This window comes from Pongo abelii, chromosome 14 (genome assembly GCF_028885655.2).
Source record: "Pongo abelii isolate AG06213 chromosome 14, NHGRI_mPonAbe1-v2.0_pri, whole genome shotgun sequence".
Lineage (NCBI taxonomy): Eukaryota > Metazoa > Chordata > Mammalia > Primates > Hominidae > Pongo > Pongo abelii.
The window spans coordinates 50,556,134-50,570,425 of NC_071999.2; the positions used below are offsets into that span (position 1 = coordinate 50,556,134).

Sequence of the window (14,292 nt, forward strand, 5' to 3'; positions counted from 1 at the left end):
GCTCACTGTGACAATCCTCCCACCTCAGTCTCCTGAGTAGCTGGGATTACAGGCACACACCACCATGCCTGATTAATTTTTAAATTTTTTGTAGAGATGAGGTCTTGCTATGTTGTCCAGGCTAGTCTCAAACTCTTGGCCTCAAGTGATCCTCCCTTCTTGGCCTCCCAAAGTGCTCGGATTATAGGCATGAGCCACTGCACCCAGCCTCTTAACATTTTTCGTGACAGAACTACCATTCTTGAATTTGGGATAAATGAGCTGTGTGTATTTGCCCTGAGGGGCAAGTATTATAATTCCCACATTACGCGACAAAGATTCTTTGCTTGACCAAACTTTAGTCAGGCTCCCGAATCTTTTCCTAGGCCCATCTGTGCACTTCCTTATAAAATCCAGTTTCAGCAAGAACCTCTGCCCTCAATAGCTGATCTCCCTCGATATCTAATGAGGTTCTTCATCCTCCACCATCACCTGGTTAATATCTGATCACCTGACCCATCTTTAGCAAGAATCCCATTAGGTTGGTTTATTCAGAATTCCCCATGCCCCTGATGTTTCCTCTTAGTGATTTTCCATCCACTGACCTCTACCCTGCTCCTTGGGTATAAATTCTCACTTGCCCATGATGTATTTGGACTTGAGCCCAAGCTCTTTCTCCTCCTGCAAAATCTGATTGCTGTGGTCTTTAAACTTAACGCAGTGGTTCTGAATCTAGTCTACTTACTCTTACTGTGCTTTGACAAATGGTAATGAATAATTTTTTCTTTAACAATAGATGAGGAAATGGAGGGGGAGAAGCAGTAAGTGATCAGTAAGTGATTAGTAAGTGACTAGCCCAGGACTAGCTCCAAAATGAGCAACCCAGTGCCACTGATTGACAAGCACACAGATGAAACTCAATCCTGTTTTTACCTCCTCCATGTAGGGAATTCACAGTGAATTCCCTACTGTCCTAGGCAGATGGCTAAAGGGTGGGGTTGGGCTGGTGGCTGCTATGGACACAAATCTATAAACTGTTCTAAAATCTAGCTACTCAAAGTATGGTCCATGGATAAGAGAGCTTGTTAAAAAGACCAAATCTGGCCAGGCACAGTGGCTCACGCCTATAATCCCAGCAATTTGGGAAGCTGAGGAGGGAGGATTGCTTGAGCCCAGAAGTTGAGACAATCCTGGGCAACAGAGTGAGACCTGGTCTCTTTAATAATCATAAATTAGCCAGGCGTGGTGGCATGCACCCATGGTCCCAGCTACTTAGGAGGCTGAGGTGGGAGAATCACTTGAACCTGGGAGGTGGAGGCTGCTGTGAGCTGTTCTCATGCCACTGGGCAACAGAGTGAGACCCTGTCTAAAGAAAAAAGAAAGGTCAGATCTCAAATTTCAGATCTGCTGAATGAGAATCTGCTTTTAAACAAGATTACCAGGTAGTTATCCTGCACATTAAAGTTTGAGCATCGTAGCTCTAAAATGCCCATGGAAATGGAATAAGATGGAGAAAACTGTTGATCAGTAGTACCCTTCTGGCGGTGCGATGGGTTGGGTGGGATGCACACTCTAGAGTTTACAAGAGTTTATTTGATAAGCCATGGAGTGGGGATGGAGGTATAAGCAGCTGTTGTGTGTGTGTAAGACCTGATCCTTCTCCCACTACCCCTATGTTCAAGTAAAACAGATCTTAGTCCCTAAATTGTGTTCTAATAAGGATGGGTCTGGTTAATTGCAGGCTTTTGTTTTGTGGAGTGGTGCTCAACAAGTTGAGATTCTGTTGCCGTAAGGATTCTCCCCTGTTCTTCGCCCTCGTAGGATTCAACCAGCCCCCTCTTAATAAACATTTAATAAACACTTACTGCACCATTTGTAGGGGCTCCAATTTATTCATTACCAAGATGCCATAGGACCCTGAGTCTATCTGGGGAGGTGCAGGTATCCCAGTCAAACCCTGCTTCCAGGGCCTCAGGGAATCCAGCAACTCCCTGGATGCTCTTAAATGTGGGAGTCCCTATCCCAAGCTTTTGAGTAGGAAGATGGACTTACAGTCCTGTTCCTTCAGAGACCCTCTCTGTGTTTCTCGTTTTAGCCTCCTTCTTGAGGAGGTTTGGGGTCCATGTGACCAGGATGCCCCTCAGTCCCCTCTGGGCCCTGGGGCATGCTGGATCAGAGAGGGAGCCACCTGCTAGGGGCACCTTCCCCACCCAGGGCACTCTGAAGAAAGCAGGGATCTTTGGATGTATTATGTCAGATGCTCACCATTTTCTTCCTTTTTTTGCACACGCTCTAAAAAAGAATAAGAAAAATTATTAACAGGATACGGTATAGTGAACTAGTCCAGACCTTTTAATCCCTTATGGAATCAATTTAAAAATCACCTCCTAGATATCTGGGAAGCCTCAGGGTGGAGTGCCTGTGTTTTGGGATAAAAGCCTGCCTTGATCTTCAGCAGTTGGAGGCCCGCAGAACATGCTCACCGAATATTGATTCCCCTCCCTTTATTCTTATTGTATCTTGCCCACTAGAGTTCAGGTTCTGAGAGGGTGAGATGGGTTGTGTCTACTTTATATCCTGCCTCATATACAGTAGGGATATAGTAAATGTCATTGCATGAACTAAGTATGGGTAACACCATTATCTTCCCTCCTAATTGCAGTGATAAATATTGTGTCCTCTCCTTTCAAAATGCCAGAACACTTAACTTTCTGGCTCAATGTCTTACTTGAGCCTGGAGCCTCAACATTAGATTCCAGAAATAATGCCTTGGCCATTGGCCTCCATTAAGCCTGCTCTGTTCTAAAATGGCCAACAGCATGCTCTCCTTGGCTGGGGGCAGGCTAATTCTGTGCTTCTTACCTTCTCCAGGATGGATGACTAACTTCTACAGATCATTTAAAATCATCATAAACTTTACCTTCCGGAGCAGGCTTCGTGGTGGTTTCTTGCTCTGGTTTTGATTTCGATTTTAAAGATTTTACTGTTAAAAGGCAGAAGAGGGTGGCTATTAATGATTTAAACCTTATATTTTCCAGTGGGTTCATACTGGGTATTTGGGGTCTCAGGTTCTTTCTTGGCACCCAAGCCTGGTCAACAGTTGGGGGGAACTGAGGCTGGCGGCACAGCTGGCATATAGAGATGCCCCACTGCACCCCACCCTCTTTGGCTTTGGTAAATCACTCTAGGATTGCAATAAATTAGTCGTCAGAAAATGTAACCCTGTTGTGGCCTTCTCTTCTGGTTACCATGAGGCTAGTTTTGGTCCTCAGAATAGCTGGAAAGGCTGAGGCAGGGTAAGAGGAAGACTTTAGAGGTATCCCTCCTGCTGTAGGAACCATAGAACCAAGTGGCTCCAAGGCCATGTAGACACACAATGCGGTGTGCCTGTCACTGTACAAAGTAGTGTGTCTGCTCTGTGGCCATGGGGTGTGTAATGGGGACTGGATGGGAAACATGGGGATTGCCTAGGATAGATCTGCTAAGATTTGCAATGGGAAGCTACTGTATATATGTATTTAGGACTTTTGTAAGTTCTTGATTACCCTTGTTTTCTGTCTTCTGGAACTTTATGATCCCTGTTCCTTTTTGCCTCTTTCCCTAGTGTTTGTCTACCTACTCCTGAATGCTAAATACATGTGTGTACATGTGTGTGTACACACACTCAAAGACAGACACACACATACACATCCTACATTCCATTCTTTTTTTTGAGACAGAGTCTCACTCTGTTGCCCAGCTTGGAGTGTAGTGGTGAGATCTCTGCTCACTGCACCCTCCGCCTCCCAGGTTCAAGTCATTCTCCTGCCTCAGCCTCCTGAGTAGCTGGGACTACAGGTGTGTGCCACCACATCTGGCTACTTTTTGTATTTTTAGTAGAGGCAGGGTTTTGCCATGTTGGCCAGGCTGGTCTCGAACTCCTGACCTCAGGTGATCTGCCTGCCTCAGCCTCCCAAAGTGCTGGGATTACAGGCATGAGCCACCGTGCCCAGCCCATTCCATTCTTCATAGCAGGGACTAATAGGCCCATGAGGAAAAAGCCAAGTAAACTGCTCCATTAGCTTATGGGAGTGTCCTAAATTCAAGATGGACAGGGTACAAAAACAAAATCTTGTGTTGTGGCCTGTGGCATTAAGAGGACTTTGAACACTTGCCATATCAGTGCCTATTTGTTCTTCAGCAAGAGGCCGGCACTTCTACAGACAAGGAGCTCTCCAATTTCAAGAAAACTCACTGTGCCATGGCACAGTTCTGACTGTTAGGAATAATTTCTTTTCTTAAAATATTTCCCTAGGATTGCATTAGTGTCCTATTCTAGCCCTTCAGTCAGGAGTGTAAGACTGAGGTCTCGGTTTTGTGTGGCAGATTGTCAAATATTTAAAGTCAGTTTTTACATCTCAGAGTCATGTGTCTTTCAGACTTAACATCCTCCTTTGCTTCAGCAGTTCTTTGTGTGACATAGTCTCCAGGTTACTGTCCAGGACACCAGCCCTTCTGTTGAGCCCCCACCAAGCTCCTTCTAGTTCTTAGAGTGTGGTATCCCCCAAACTGAATGTGCCATTCCAGGGATGGCACTCCGATGCGGGGCACAGCAGGATGAAATCCTGTTTACATAACCTTTCAGTTGTATCTGGTTGTGTTAACTTTTCTGGCAGTGACATCAATTATACTATTGAATTATTGAGCTTGTGGTTGAAGAAAGCAGCTAACAACAAACAGGGCTTCCTCACTCTGCACTTCTCCAGCCTGCTGTTTTTGGGGGCCTGATAGCAGGATCTGATATCAATGACCAATATCTTTCATCTAGCTAATTCTGCTCCGATGTTTCTGCCTGCCAAAATCTTTTAGAATCTGATTATGTTATCCTCAGCATTCAACAGCTTCAGGGCATCTACAAATATAAATATTCCTTCTAAATCTGCATCCAAGCGTATTATAAAAAATGTTGTACTGGACAGAGCCCCACAGCTCTGTGCTGGAAACTGGGTTGACTCTGATCTATGAAACAGCATCTTGAGGTGCTGTTCAGTCAGTTATTAGTGATGACATCATCTTACAGTAGCACCCACCTAATATATCTCTATCTTGTCCAGGAACATCAGGAAGCCTTTGGAAATGAAATGCCTTGTGGAATTTCACCCTATGGGGTTTCCACAGTTCCCTAATCTGATAACCTTGTCAAAAAGTGACCTAAAAGCCAGTATTATGTAATTGGCTTCTATTGATCTTAGGCTGGTTTCTTGTGGTCATTTTGCTCTCAGTATTTATCCCAGATTGGTCACAGACTCATTTCACCAACTTCCCACAGTTCCTCAAAAACCAGAAGCATGATTAAGCTATTCTCTCACTATGTACACATTCTGGAGTATATTTTATCCAGATCAGGAGACAGCAGTTACTATTCTCTTTTGATTTCTTTTCACCAATCTTTAGTTTCTGCTAAACTCTTTTCAGTTTGAGGATAATTTTCTTTTACAGTGAAGTCAAAATTAAATAGCAATTGAACAACTTGATTTTTCCCTGAATCATTCATCAACACTACACTAAACAGTACTAGCCTGTCTGTCTTGATTTTTTTTTTTGGCTCAATTCTATTTTAAATGGGCCTCTGTCTTTTGTTGCTGCCTGTATGATCACTATTATTATTATTATGTTTTGCTAAGAATGTTTATCCTGGGATTGATTCAGTTTTCCTGACACTATTCTTAAAGTTCACAGCCATTTTCCTACATTTATTGTTGAGAGCTTCCTCATCTTCTTAACCTCTGCATGTGATATTTCAAAATCTGAGTCCACTGAAGGAAACACACCAGTTTGCACTTTTGAGAGCTTTCAATCCTCTTCCCCATCTGATACGGTTTGGCTGTGTCCCTACCCAAATCTCGTCTTGAATTGTAGCTCTCGTAATTCCCATATGTTGTGGGAGGGACCTGCTGGGAGATAACTGAATCATGGGGGCGGTTTCCCCCATACTGTTCTTGTAGTGATGAATAAGTCTCATGGACCTGATGGTTTTATAAGGGGAAACTTCTTTCGTTTGGTTCTTAGTTCTGTCTCTTGCCTGCTGCCATGTAAGATGTGCCTTTCCCTTCTGCCATGATTGTGAGGCCTCCCCAGCCACGTGGAACTGTGAGTCCATTAAACATCTTTTTCTTTATAAATTACCCAGTCTCAGGTATGTCTTTATCAGCAGCATGAAAACAGACTAATACACCATCTGACCTCTCCTTACACCTCTGCGTATTCTCACCCACATTTCTATACACACAATGTCTCTATGTGTACATAGTTCCATCTACAGAGCTCCTTTCCTACTAAGACTGGTTTTTTGTAGTAGGATATACCCTTTTATCACCATGATCTGACCTTGAATCAGATGAGGGTTCAACAACAATTTCACAAGTATTTAATAAATATTCATTTGTGCTTACTATGTGCCAGGCACTAAGTGTGGAGAATTTCTGTGAGCATGGATGTAATGTTCGGCGTTAGAATTTCTGGCTGACTTGGTTTATGATCCTGCTCTGTGCCTGGATAGACACATGAGGCCATAACTAGTGTTTCCAGTGCTCCAGAGTGTCTCCTCATATGGATCACGAGGTATTTCCTGTGCCTGTTGCAGGCTTTCCATGTCAGACCTGCCACCCTCTGGAGTCATAGGTCCCAAGTATTTACCTGGGTATTTTTTCCTCCATATTTGGCCAAAGTCCTATTTGTCGAGAAAGGCTGAGCCATGTGGAACACAATTTTTGACTCATTGTGGTTGAACAATCCCATAATAAAATCATGCTTTGGAAGCGGGAGCCTTGAAACCAATTCATCTTAAACTAGAGGTTCTCCAGTTCCTCACTGTTCGTGTCCCTGAGCATCCTCTGGGGATCTGGTTAAGAATGCAGATTCCAGGATGTTTCAGGCAGGGGTTCTGATAAGCGCTGAAAAGCTACATTTTCACGAGTGCTTGGTGACAGGGACACCCAGTTATGGGCCTCCTGGAGCAGCAGTGACCATGCCTGGCTTCCTCTTTGCTGGCTCCTGCTGGCCTCAGCTCCACGTGCCCAGTTCTTTGGGTTGTGTTTGCTGTGGTCACCTGTGTTTCTCCAAGTGACCAGGCGGCTTCTTCCCTGGGCTGAAAGCTCTGCTTGTCTGCATCTGCCATGCTTGGGAATCCTTAGTAATGTGTACCCCACCTGCAGGAAGACCGCTTTCCCCTCCTGCATGGATGGTTTTCCTGTGTCCCTTTTCTCCACCTCCTCCTGACTGGGTTTTGCACTTCCCTACCTTCCTGGAGTTTTGTGCTTCCTGGTTCCTCTTTGTCGCCCTCTTCAGGCATGTGGACAGCCTGTGTTTTACACCAAGCAAGGGAACATGGACACTGCTCAGTGCTCCTTGGTTCATTTGGGACTTTCATCAGAGTATGCTTGTTTGGAGTGAAAACTGGAGCATTTCAAAGTCAGTTCGCAGTATGGCTTGGTAGAGAGTGTGGCTAGGTAGCTGGTTGCCTTCTCCCTCTCTCAGCAGGGCTCACAGGACCTAGGCTTCCCTGACCCTAGAAGGCTGCCATTGGAGATGGAATATTCCTTTTCATGCCTTTCTTGATAGCTGACTGGCTGTCTAGCCCATAAACATACTCATGGCATTTGATGGTGACCCAGGACCCAGGAGCTGCTAAATCTATTCATTCTTTGTCCCTCTTTGTCACACTTGCGCCGTTCTGTTGGCCAGACACAATCATATACCTGTTGCCACCAATGCTCTCCAGAAAGATAGATTGGAAACTATAGACAGAAGGGGAAAGAAAAACCTCCATGAATTTTTAGGGAATTGCTTGCCTTTCCTTGTGTTTCAATCTTTGTTCTAATGACCATCCCCCCCACCCCAAGTAACTGCAGGAAACTGGGATGTCATTAAGCCTGGCTTAGAGGCTCCAACACAGTCCATATCTTTGGCTCAGGCCACCAATGTCACAATATTTGATCAGTGGACATTTCCTGTGGGTAGTCAGACTTTTACTAAACACTCAGATATGTTGGCTTTAAGGAACTCCAAGACATAGCTGCAAAATGTGCCCATACAGACTGAATATACATGGTGATCACAACCTCAATGAAATACAGACATAATTAGCTCTATTAATAATGCTAATGAAGGGCCAATGAAACAATGATTTCAATGGGGCCCCTCTCAGGGCTGGGTCCACAGTGGTGTGAACAGGCTTGAGTCCCCTCTGTTGCATACCCCAGCCTTTTCCCATTACCTTTCTCCTCTCCCACATCCTCTCAAGCTTAGCATTGGCACTTGACTGGCAATTACTCGGTAAATGACTTTCAGAATCCTTCTTATGAATATTTAGATAAATGCTCAGATTTTCTCGGTGATCACGCTTACTGACTTTGAGATGGCTCCAGTTCTTGGGGCTCCGTGGGAGCACACACACTGAAAAAGGTCCCCAGTGAACCGATGTAGCCTGTGAAACACTCCTCAGCACATGCTGGCGGTGTGTGCCTGTCCTCTGCCTCTCCATTCTCCCTTATAGGGTTTCTGGCTCCTAATTTCATTTAACCACATTGGAGCTACAAAATTTAGCAGCCACAGATAGGGGCAGGGAGGGGAGATGACGGGGGAATCCAATTTACTGCTGCCATGACTACAGATGTGAAATAAATCTGTGAATCAGTGATGGATCGATCCCACTAAAGCTGGATTTAAATCATTAATAATGGCAAGAAATGCTATTCGGTCTTCCACCCCCAGGGTCCCAGACTGAGGATTTGGGGGTTTAATTGGGTAGAGAATGAAGACCCTTAATGCAATTTTGCCAGACTCTCTCCTGTGTGTCTTAGCTGTAGCCACGAAAGTTCACTACATGGATAGTTTTGGTGGGTTCTGAATCAGGGCTGGCTTCGACCCCACACTGAGACTGTCTGAGGTGGGCCCATGTCCCATTTTCCATTTTCCACATGATTATCTGGATATGGCCTGTCACCCCAGGGAGCCAGTGTGTAATCTGGGAAGAAAATGGCCTGTGTCACTGAGGGAAATTGTGCTTGTGTTCATGTAGAACAAGAATAGGAAGACGAATGAAAAACGGGAGGAGACAGAAAGATGGAAGAAGCTATTTGTTTCAGCACTTTGCGGATGTTCTTTCTCTGAGGGTGGTCTGGGATGGGAGGAAACAGGAAGCAAGGCTAGGAGAGGAGTTAACATCTTACCCAAAATGAGACCTCAGAGGGCAACAGAAACAGTAGGATATCATTAGCATGAGAGGAAATACTTCACAATATTTCACATGCACAAAATGCTGCAAAACCATTCCTCCCCCAGCTCACAGAGCCCGGCCGCGCCTCGCCGACAGAGCGCAGCTTCTCTCACCGGCAGTTCCGTCGTAGCACCAGTCCGTTTGACTGGCCTGGCTCCTCCTGTACAATGTCAGAAGCAACTCAGAAGACTCTGTGGCAGATTCAGAGACGGGAGAAGGGGCAGTGAAAGTCAACGGGACAGTCAAGGAGGTGGTCACCTGAGAGGGGCCAGCGTCTGGACTCCTGTCAGAGGGGAGAACAGGAAGGTCAACTTCCAGACAGGGGCCAGGTCAGGAACCCCTTCTAAGGCATGCTAGGGTTTGAGGGGGTGCTCTTGACGTCCAGACCCAGATGATGGACATCACAAGGTTTGAAGAGACTAGCTGTGAATCATGAAAAATAGGCCAGTGTGTCACTCTGGGCAGCAGAGCCACACATTGCCGCTGCTGCTTCACTAAACCGTGAGAGGATCTGTGGCTGCCTTCAAAGGCCACTGGGCCAGATGGTTATCACTGACAGATGTTCCAGAACATTCTTCCTCCCTGGCTCAAAACCCTGCTTATTCTAGTACCTCTCCCTGCCTCACAGTTGTTTTGGGCAGAGTGGAAAAGATACTGAATTAGATGCTACAGCAGTTTAAAATCAAGCACTGAGGTCTGTCCCTGCAATCGGCTCACCACAAACACCACCACCATCAAAAAGGCTTTCCAAAGGGCCTGAGGGCAGAGCACTGGGTGTGAGGTGCAGGCTCCACTACCTGGTAGCTTAGGATCAAGAGGGATGACCCTGACACATCAACCCACATATGTTCTTTCTCAGGAGTCTCTGGCTTTTAACTAGGGGCAAGAAACTAATTCAAATGAATGAGAGGGGTCCTCGGGGGTGTTTTGGCCCTGGAGTTATTTCATGTCAACTGGCCGAATTGGCAGAGATGGACACAAGGAAAAATGCCCAACATATAAATAGGTGGTGACTATGGTTGGTAGAAAAGGCATAGACTTTGGTGTCAGCTCTTGACACCTGAGCTTAAATGTTGGCTCTTGCAACATAGTGGAGGCACTTGGGGTAAGTTACTTGTTTGCTGTTGCTCTTGCAGAGGAAGTAAGTTAGGCCTGTCCCCATCTGCACCAGGGAACTCAGTGTAGGGGCAGGGAGTGGGGTAAGGGCTGGAGTCTGGGTAAGGGCTCAGGCAAAGAGGTGGAGGGAGAGAGCAGAAGCCTGTTTTTTCTCACAGGTGGATGCCCTCGGAAGTCTCCCTTCAGGGTCTGTAGGAGTTTCAGGCAGATCTTGCAGGTGCCTCTGAGGGACCAGTAGGGGAACTTGGGTCTGTGCCAGCCCAGCAGGCTGGGGCTGAGCAGCTATGTTCTTAGGACACACCATCAAGAAGGGGCCCCTGAGCAAGTGGCCAGATGTTTGGGTCCTAGGTCAGGTGACTGCAGGGATTAAGAACAGGTGGATGCAGGTGAGTTCCTTAGGCTCATGTCAACTCTTGCCCTGCTCCAGGCCCCAAGGCCAGGTGAAGAGACTCTCCAGGGCCTGTTTCTTTATCCTTCTAGTGAGATGATGACTGTCGTACCTCACTCGCCTGGTGCCCACTGGGACCCACAGAGATGATGCCAGTCCTCATGAAAGGACTTAGAAAAGTCAAATCTGCCAAACAAACTTAGAGAGTTATCTCACAATATTGGCCTCTCTGGTCATTTCCACTATCATGTACATTTCCCCCCATACACTGTCGTGCCTGCTCCAGGCTGGATCATCGCAGGGCCTTCTGGGGTTCCTGCCAGGGCTCACCTGCTGGGAAGCAGAGCTGGGTTGCAGCCACCTGGGCTGAACACTAGCCCTGTGTTCTGTTGCAATGGAGAGGACACAGGGAGGAGCCTTTGGATCCTGGATCCTGGGGAGTTGGACCGCTTGAGGCCTGCTTTTGTAGTGCTTTAGCGAGGGGAGGGCCGATCATGTGCCTGGAGGACCTTTGGTAAGTGGAGAAGTGAGAGAGGGAGCCGCTCCAGGCTTGGGGTGGCTGATAGCCTTTCTGTTTATAAGGGACACATGACACATTTGATCTGTACCTGCTATCCTTCCCCAACCCTTGCCTGTCATACACGTGCACGTGTGAATGTAACACTTATTGCCTAAAGGAGTCTGTGGAAGGTTTGGGTTCTCAGCTTTCTCATGTAAAGAATATCCTGGGCCTCTCTGAGAACTTGGAGGCCCAGATCTGGCCCCTGGGGACCCAAGCCTGGTGTGGACACCAGGAAGGCCCCCCAGGGCCTCTCTGATTGTCACAGCTCTCCATGGGCTCTGGGAACCCATTGGAAACCCCATCAGCTGAAATATGAACAAAGGATTGGCTGGGTGTGTGTGTTTGGAATAAAGCTGACCAGGAATCCTGACTCTTGTTCCAGGCATGCTAAGTTTTCTACCTGGTGGTTCATGGGGTGCAGAATGGAGGATGACACAGATCTGTGGCACTTACTGAGAGTGTGCTGTATGCTGGCCACTGTTCAGCCTCCCGCTGAGTAAATATACATTTCATCCTTACCAAAACCCCGTAAGGCTGGAACTCTTCTGCTCCCCATTTTACAGATGAAGAAACTGAGGTACCAGGAGATTAAGTGGCTGCCCTGTAGCACACAGCTGCCTGGGTGGAGGAGCTGAGTTTCAAATCCAGGCAGTCTGGCTCCAAAGCCCCAGTTCTCAATATCTTTAAGGTGGTCACATCACTGTCAGGCCCCTTCACTGTGTCTGGGTACATTGCTTCACTTGCTTTGAGTGTCAGCAATTGGGGTGAACGGGGGCCTTTGGAATGCCACTCCCTCATTTGTGCATCACCTGCAGTGGAGTTACCTGTCAGAGGCCTTGCAGTGCCCCTGGAGGTGTGCAGTGGGGAACAGAGCGGCCAGTGCAGGGCTGGAGGGGAGCAGCCTCGCCGGTTCAAGGGACAGCACCGCGTGGGAGCCCTGTGCCCTCAAGTTGTAACTTATGGGTCCCCTACTTGGCAAAACTGTGATATCATTCCTGCTTCTTGCCATAACCAAACTGGCCCCGTGCTTTTTTTTAGATCTAGCGGAGATAAATTATCCTTTGGGGAGAAAGTGTAGGGGACAAGACAAAAAGCCAGGGACAAAGCTTGTGTACCCCTGCAGCTGGGCACGTAGCAGGCCCAGCATATTCAACAGAGGCTCTCTTATTCCACAGATATTTCATTGACTGTCTAGTGTGTGCCAAGTCCTGTCACAGGATTTTAATGAGTATTCACTGAATTAGAATTCAGGCCTTGGAAATATGCCTAAGCCTATTCTCTTCCTAGACAGACTCTACCTTCCCTTGGGGGCATTCATTCATCTGCTCCCCTGAGAGCACTGCTTGCAAGCCCTTTGCGGTCTCTCCTGGTTGAGACCTTCTCTCCAGACTCTGACGACCTCTGTCCCTTTCATCTCTAGTGGTTCTGAGTACCCAGGACTCTGATCTTGGGACCTGCCTCTCCTGTGAGTGACTGAGTGGCAGAGGCAAGCAGGGTTGTAACTTCCAGGAGCCCCCACTAAACTCCTTCTTCCTCCCCTACTCCACGCCACTCCCCATCTTGGGTTCTCCAAGGGCTGCTGAAACATTGTCCCCAAGCGGGAGTTTCCACCTGATTTATCCCAAAAGAAAACTATTACCTTGCATCACGTAGAAGCATGGTTTGTGATGAATAACTTGCCTTGGGTTCTATTGGAAAAAAGAATAAAAAAAAATATTGGCAAAAAAGCATCCTTCTTTCTATTTAAAAATATGTTGTTAAGTACATGGAGAGGGCCCTAGTTATAGAAATTTTCTATTTTTACTTTTCTTTAGTATTGTCTCTTAATGGTTTCCTTTAAAAATTACTAGGTTGAAATTTTATAAAATTAGTGAGAACTCAAGAAGATACTTTTCAGGCAATCATGGATTTTGGAAATTTGAGTTTGCTTTGCTTATCTCTATGGTTATCCCAGAAGCCTACCTCTGTATTGGGATGAAGGACATCTGTCCAGCAGAGGTGACTGAGGTGCAGGGATATATGTATTTTAAGAATTATTTTTAATTTTAAAGGACCTGCTTGTGTCATGTAATCACCTGATTGTTTGCCTTGAATGATATGGCATAAAGAATTTCTTGTAGACTTGGGATAAATTATGCCACCAATTCTGGTAATACAAAATGGCAACAGGGGAAGCAGTAGAGAAACGAGAACCAGAACATTTGAATTGGAAAGGGAAATGTGAACACTTCCACTTATCCATAGCTTACCTAGCTTACCCATGCAAGAAAATATTATTGAGGAACATCCCTTGGCTATTAAAATGATGTCTCAGCCGGGTGCGGTGGCTTATGCCTGTAATCCCAGCACTGTGGGAGGCCGAGGCGGGCGGATCATGAGGTCAGGAGATTGAGACCATCCTGGCTAACGCAGTGAAACGCCGTCTCTACTAAAAATACAAAAAATTAGCCGGGCATAGTGGCAGGCGCCTGTAGTCCCAGCTACTCGGGAGGCTGAGTCAGGAGAATGACGTGAAGCTGGGAGGCGGAGCTTGCAGTGAGCCAAGATCGTACCACTGCACTCCAGCCTGGGCGACAGAGCAAGACTCCATCTCAAAAAAATAAAAAATAAAAAAAAAATAAAATGATGTCTCTAAAAAATTAAGCAACATGGGCAAATGGTGAAGTTATAATACTAAGTTACAAAAGTAAAGTACTAACTTGTATAGACAGCATGTTTAAAACAGTAAAAACCAAACCACAGAACAGGGACCATCACTACCAAAAATGCAAACAATGGCGGCAGACAGACAGAATACAAATCACTTAAGTGTGAATTAGCTTTATTTATATTTGAATGTTCGTGGGTTGGGGGATGTCTTTCTACTTTTTACTGTTCAAATTTTTCATTTTTTAAAGAAAGGAACAAGAAGATATTTGTTTTTTGATGTCATTTTTCTAAAAATAGGTACACAATTTATTAAAAAGCAGAAACAAAGCATGAAAGGAGGAA

General features: G+C 46.1%; 1 protein-coding gene across 2 annotated transcripts in view; it reads right to left on the reverse strand.

Moving 5' to 3' along the window:
* Positions 1-14,292, reverse strand: part of ERICH6B (glutamate rich 6B) — a 75,816-nt gene that overhangs the window by 37,804 nt on the left and 23,720 nt on the right. For both annotated transcript variants that reach the window (XM_054528991.2, XM_009248633.4), the window contains 4 exons: positions 12,941-12,989; positions 9,349-9,518; positions 2,900-2,962; positions 2,245-2,271 (listed from right to left, as the gene is read on the reverse strand). In XM_054528991.2, coding sequence (XP_054384966.1) covers positions 2,245-2,271; positions 2,900-2,962; positions 9,349-9,518; positions 12,941-12,989 — 309 coding nt within the window. The remainder of the gene's footprint in view (positions 1-2,244; positions 2,272-2,899; positions 2,963-9,348; positions 9,519-12,940; positions 12,990-14,292) is intronic.